The sequence below is a fragment of the Lutra lutra genome, chromosome 14 (genome assembly GCF_902655055.1).
Source record: "Lutra lutra chromosome 14, mLutLut1.2, whole genome shotgun sequence".
NCBI lineage: Eukaryota > Metazoa > Chordata > Mammalia > Carnivora > Mustelidae > Lutra > Lutra lutra.
In genome coordinates this window covers 16,169,933-16,176,308 of record NC_062291.1, presented here as the reverse complement: position 1 = coordinate 16,176,308, position 6,376 = coordinate 16,169,933, and the positions used below count along the sequence as shown (strand labels likewise).

Here is a 6,376-nt window from a genome sequence, read left to right as displayed (position 1 = left end):
ATTTGTATTGTATCCGCCTTACTAGGTAATGAAGTATCTACAGTTTTCTTGATACTCTTTGCACATTTATAAATGTGCAGAATTTCTTTTTGATGGAAATCCCTTCCTAACTCCTCCCTGGATAGGAAGAAGTGTCCCTGCTTGGTTGGTTTCTCCTTCTCCCACCCCCATCACAAGATGGGGAGCAGCAGGGAAGGAACATTGCTGAGGTGGGCAGAGACGGAGGGTCTCTGACTGCAGTTGGCTCCGAGAGAGAGGAAGGGATCTCCTCACCAAGGTCATTCAAATGATTGCTCCTTTTCCCTCTTAAAACAGACACCCTTCTTTCTTCTGAAAGAAAGGGTTTCCTGTTCCCTTACTCTATTGTGCTTTATTGGAGATGGCAGGCCTTCGATTTGGCAAGTCAGCAAACACACACATGTAGAAAAAGAGAGTTTCTCCAGGGTGAGGAGGCTGAAACTTGCAGACAAAAGGCAAGAGAACAAGCGACATTCAAGCGACATCCTGCCAGATGCCTTGTCAGGGAAGAACCAACCAAACCTTGTGTCTCCTTGGCTGAGCCCCTTGAAATTGAACCACTTCCTGGAAGACAAAAACAGCAAACGCTCTCGGACATCTGTGTTATTGAAGGAAACCCTGTGGACAGTTGATCAGTCCTTGTCCTTTGGAGTGCTTTAAACCCAGTATTTTGTGATTCCAATACAGACTTTGAAAATATTAGGGAGAAAGTGGAAGTTGGGACTGCATGCGTCCCCCTTCCCTGGTCTCATATTTACCAATGCCGAAACTGGCCAATGAAAATACAAAGCCACTTTAGGTCTCATTTCTGGGTTTTGTTTGTTTTTTGTTTTTTTTGTTTTTTTAGCAATTTATCTCTACCCTACTTCTAATCAACAGGTTTAAGAAAAATGAAAAGGGAAATACTCACCTTACTTAGTAAGGGAAGGAAATAAAGGTATGAGAGAGGATTTGCAATTTTTATTTATCTTAAAATCAAAGTAATTAGAACACAAGTCTTCTTGGCATGAAATAGTAGTTGATCCTTCAAACTGAGTAATTTGGTACAAAATCTGCATGTGTTTCTCAACTGTATTTATACACACATACACACACACACACACACACACACACACACACACACACACCCTTTGTGCTAACCATCCAGTAATTTGCTCTGGTATTTTGTGGGAAATTTCTTTTATTGTTCAAGAGTTATTAGCCATTTGGGTAGGTATTAATTTATTTGAAGCTGCTTTTGAAAGTAGTAATGTAAGATTCAATCTCATGATTGCACTTTGATTATGTGAGTTTGTCAGTGGAGAACATATTTCTTTAAAATTACTCTAGAATTGACCTACACTGGCTTACATTTAGACAGTATCTTCCTCTGATTTTCTTGAAACGGTCACCTTTCTGTCCCTTTAGAATACATACACACACAAACACACACCCCTCTAAGAGCACAATGCCAAAATTTATCTATACTTGTAACATTTTGTGGTATTAAATGTTAAATTTTATTTCAAGGGCTATCACAGCCTAGAGATTAAATATAATCTAAGTACTGAGATAGAACATTTCAGAAAAGAAGCTAGTATTTCCATGATCAAGTTTAGATACCTATCATTTGTCATTCCATAAGCTCCTTGTGGTCTAGAGTCTAGAATTAAAGGGAAAAGGGTGTAAGCATTTAGGAAGTATAAGCTGAAATTATTTATTTCAATTCAATATAGAATATTAGAGTCAAGATAATAATCAATGTGTACAAAAATTTACATAACAAGAAAAATAGACAATGCAGCACCTTTAGAAAAATAATTAAGTTTTGTTGCATTTACAGGTAAGTGCCACACTGAGAATTTACAACACAGTAATTTACTGCAATCAAGGACAGGGTTGTTCCATAAAGAAACAAAGCTCTTACACTCCAGATTTTCAGAAGGTATTATTGGAATGCTTAATCAGAACCACAGAATTTGTATATCCTTTAGGATTGAGCTGACAAAAGTCACACAAAGTTTCATAGCATCTATTATAGAAAAGGAGTCCACAGTGTTTGGATGGCTGGCTTAGTGTCTCTGACAGGTGTGGAGTCTGGAAGAGTTACTGGCTTGGTGGTGATCTTTCTGTATCCGGCAAGACAGACCCTCTCCACAGTAACAACGCTGGAATATCTCTAGCCCGTGGGAGCCTTTTCTCCTGTGCTTGGTGCACACTTGCCCTTCTTTTAGGACCGGTTTACAGATCTTGGACCAGAAGTGTCTAGCACAACACAGCCCTGTGGCACAGTCCGAAGAGCGGAGACAGACCGAACCTTCTTGTCCTGGAAAGGAGGAGACAGCAGGAAGAGTACACGGTTACTGCCCAGGCTGCATTATTTCGTGAAGAAAATCCCAAAGACACTCCCGATGTGCTAACCAAGAATGCATGGTAAGGTCCTTTACCTTTGGTATGATACAGTTTTGAAGAAAGCGTCGTTCTTCGGGAATACCCATCCACGGTGCTGTGATCGTTACCAGCACTTTCGAGAATGGTTTCTTCGATTTCCCCTCGATGGAAATGATTGGGATCAGAAGGCATACATATTCCTACGGAAGCGGGAGATAGCAGGAACACATTACAGCCTGCCGTTAACCACCAACAGCCTTGACCGTGACAGTCTGCTATGCCTGCACCACCTTGAGATGCCTCATTGTGGTGACATTATTTTAAACACAAGCCAAACTGCCACCCTAGTGTTAATGCAAAACTCCCCAGACGGACAGAAGCATCAATGCGTACACTGTGCAGTCACAGGCAACATCCCCAATATAGCTACTTAAAATACTTTCCTACCAACTGTGGCAGTGGCAGTGAGACTTCTGCCCATGTTAATACCACCCTTGGGGGAAGAAATAAAACTAGTCACTTAAAAAATTGTTCTTAAAAATAACTTCTCTGCCCTCGGTGCTATATGGGTACTGGCAGACCAAGTTAAGCAAAGGCAACACCAGCTGGCTGGAAGATTACAATCTCACCCACCAGTTACTTCACTGTATAATTTCTATATTACAGAGACTGAGTTAGTTCTGCCCCGAGTATTACTGGGTCTTAAAGAGGGTCGCCACCCTTGAACTTATTTCTGGAGACTTCTTTGGCTGCCTGCGCCTACCTCTTTGAGACATTAAATTTTAGTGGATCTGTGGTCGGGGGTGGAGAACTTATTTTAAGGTAGCAGGAGGTGGGGGCGGGGGGGCGTGCTGGATTCAGAAGGCAGGCTGTGTATCAAGATCCCCCTTAAGGGGGGCCAGCACAGACAGATAAATCACTGTCTTCTGGCTGACCCCAGTTTTAACGGGGATCAGGAAAGGGAGGCCAGCATGGTAGAGCCATGGGAGACACTGTAAGAAAAACAGAGATGGCAGCTAAGACCAGTGCTGGTTTCCTTGGGCTCTCTGTACAGTTTCACCTTCCTCCCCATCTTTCTCCATTGATGTCACGGGTTCAGGGGAGGGTTCACTCTGCGGCAAGCCCTCCGGTTAAGCAGGCCAAGGGCACGGGGGAAAATAAGGCGCTCCACGACCTCCAAGATGAAATACTCGCAACGTTTCTGGGGAAGCTTGCCGGCTGAGCACCCGTTCGCAGGTGGCGCCACAGGGTTCCCAAAGCTGGGAGCGGTTTCCTCCCGTCCGCAGAAGGCCAAATGCGGGACGCTTGGGGTTAGGGAGCGACAGGACTCACCGTTTTTGCAGTAATTCCCAGGGCAGCACATAGCGTGGCGCATGCAGCGTTTTCGGCGTTTCCTGCAGGCGAGGCAGATTTGCGCGCCCGCGCCCCCTCCGCGGGTGGGGCTGGCGCAGTACTCCTCCGTGCTGCACTCCTCGTCCTCCGCGCACGGGTAGGGCTGAGGGGAGGAGCCGGGCAGAGGGTGAGGCACCTGCGCCTCCTGGTCCCCAGGCTCCCGCACGCGGACGCTCATCTCTGGCCCTCTGCGCGCACCTCTCTGAAGCTGTTGTGCGCAAGGCACCCGGACGCACACTTCCCGAATGAGTCCCGAACTGCACACAGTTAATAAGTTCTCCGTGCTCCTCCCCACCTGAGACCCCCTTAGAGGTCACAGCGTCCCCGGCTCCCCGAGCCCCTGCTCACCTGGTAGTTGTCAATGGTCTGGTACTTGTTGCCGCCCTCGTATGGGATCCCTGGGGCCGCGCTGACTGCGGAGCCCGGGTGTCCCGCAGCGCCGCCCAGCGCCGGGGGCAGGTTCTTGATGGCGTTGGAATTGACAAGAACCGAGTTCAAGGTGGCGCTCACTCGGAGCTGGAGGTGACCGCAGAGGGCGGCCGCTACCAGCGCGGCCAAGACCCTGGCGGCTCCCACTGCGCCCAGGGCCGTCATCGCAGAAGCTGTCCCGGGAAGGCCCCGAGAGAAGGCTGGAATGTCCCTGTGCAAAGGGGTCCCTGGAAGCCGCGCCGGCACGGCTGCAGTCCGGGCTCCGAGCGCCTCCCGCGGTCCCCGAGTCTCGATCGCAGGCGCAGCTCTGCGCCGCCACCGCCGTGGCGGCTGCCTTTATACCACGGGCTCCGAGCATCCCGGCCCCTCGGGGGAGACAACAAAGCGGGGATGGGATTTCAAAGCGCTGGGAGGGGCTGGAGGGTGTGTGTGTACACGAGGGGTGGGGGGGGCTTGGCCCTCCCCACCCGCCCTTCCTGGCGCGGCCGGTCCCCTGGCGAAGCTCCCTTCGGGGCGCGAGTGTCGCGGAGCGCGAGCGCGGACGGCGTCTACAGAGGCTCGCGGAGGGAGGAACCCGGACACCCGCGCCCGCCCCCTGCATCGGGGGTTGCGCTCCCGGGCTCGGAAGTACTTTTCAGAGCAGGGTTGTAATGTTCTGCAAAACCACTTTTCTTCTGTCTCTCTTACGCCACTACGTGCTCAGTTATTGTGCACCGTAAAGAGTTTTTGGGGTGAAATTCAGCCCAACTGGTAACTCAAAGGCTCTTTGGAGATGTCCCAGCTAGAGGGCCAGGTGGCGAGTGCAAGTTACTGATTAACCTTTCAGACCCACGGTTTGCAGATTTAGAGTGAGGTCCTCGGTTTACGTTGGGTCAGCTTCGCCCTCCCTTTCTTTCCCCCACATCCCACACCCCCCTCCCGCCGCCACCGCGAGAAAAATGTGCAAAGAGAAGGAAATTTGCACATCAAACGAGGGTAAGAAGGAAGAAGAGCTAATTCTCTTTTGATGGGAAGTTTAGAGAGGGAGGCGAGAGACGGGCGTTTGGAAATTAGATCAGGGGTGCAGGGGGAGGGAAGTGACTATCGATAATCAAACTGTTTAATGCCACTCTTTGAGTCCGAGCAGTTGCGCTCAGTAGATGAACTTGATTAGGCAGACGCGCGAGATCAAAGAGGCCAGAGGGAAACCGGTCAGAGTCCAAGGGCTGGGTCCGTGGTCCTTTGCCTGCTGGCCCTGCTCGGGGGTGGGTCAGCGCAGTGAGGGGAGCGAGGCTTAGGGCTCAGCGCCTGACTTTCCCCGGAGTTACTCCAGATCGCAAAGCTGCTCCCAGGTCAGAGCGTCTAGGGACTGGGAAGTAATACCCCTCCAGGGAGATAAGTCTAGCTGCAGGAAAAGAAAAACTGAAAGTAGGCCAGAACGTGAACGAGTTCGACGTCATCTAGATCCCTGTCGAAAAAGAAGACAGTCCCGCTGGTGTGGACGAATGCTGTCCGGCTTATACAGTGGAAATGATTTAACCAATAAAGGCCTCTGGGAAGCGTGGTGCCCTGGCACTGTTGCCCTTTGGGGGGTGGAGGTGCGGTGAGTGTAAATATCTAGGAGACTGTCCTAATTATAGTAATAATATAAGATAAAGTACTGCCATTATTTGTATAACAGGTTGATGTTGTGTCAGGAAATGGACAACTGCTGTGCACATTTAGAAAAGGAAGAAATGATAGGATAATCACTGTTGAATAAGAAAGACTAGGATATATTAATTTTGTGCTCCCTCACCTCTATGGTACTTAATACTCTACATACAGACGTATATTCATGACCAAGACCACCACCAAGTACAGCTAATGGGAGTCTTGAAGTAGTATAATACTAAAGCTAAGAGGGGGAAGCGTTAAAAAGTTTGTAATGGTATGTGTTCTGTTTCCTTAGGTTTCAGAGGTCCTATTAAGAACAGCTTCCAGGGCGCATGGGTGGCTCAGTGGGTTAAGCCTCTGCCTTTGGCTCAGGTCATGATCTCAGGGTCCTGGGATTGAGCCCCACATCGGGCTCTCTGCTCAGTGGGGAGCCTGCTTCTCTCTCTCTCTCTTTCTCTCTGCCTACCTCTCTGCCTACTTGTCTGTCAAATAAATAAATAAAATCTTTAAGAAAAAAAAAAAAGAACAGCTT

General features: G+C 49.0%; 1 protein-coding gene across 1 annotated transcript; it reads right to left on the bottom strand.

The window, feature by feature from the left end:
* Positions 1 to 963: 963 nt before the first annotated feature.
* Positions 964 to 4,562, bottom strand: DKK1 (dickkopf WNT signaling pathway inhibitor 1). Its single transcript, XM_047703576.1, has 4 exons — positions 4,129 to 4,562; positions 3,721 to 3,883; positions 2,445 to 2,588; positions 964 to 2,323 (listed from the first exon to the last, which is right to left on the bottom strand). Exons 1-4 carry the CDS (start codon positions 4,372 to 4,374, stop codon positions 2,070 to 2,072), a joined length of 807 nt encoding a protein of 268 aa, XP_047559532.1. The 5' UTR covers positions 4,375 to 4,562; the 3' UTR covers positions 964 to 2,069.
* Positions 4,563 to 6,376: the final 1,814 nt, after the last annotated feature.

Coding starts and splice junctions, on each gene's coding strand:
- DKK1 (XM_047703576.1), bottom strand. CDS start 4,374: ATGACGGCCCTGGGCGCAGTGGGAGCCGCCAGGGTCTTGGCCGCGCTG. Junction 3,884..4,128: donor AGACCATTGACAACTACCAG/GTGAGCAGGGGC, acceptor TCCTCCCCTCAG/CCCTACCCGTGCGCGGAGGA. Junction 2,324..2,444: donor AAAACTGTATCATACCAAAG/GTAAAGGACCTT, acceptor CCTCCTTTCCAG/GACAAGAAGGTTCGGTCTGT.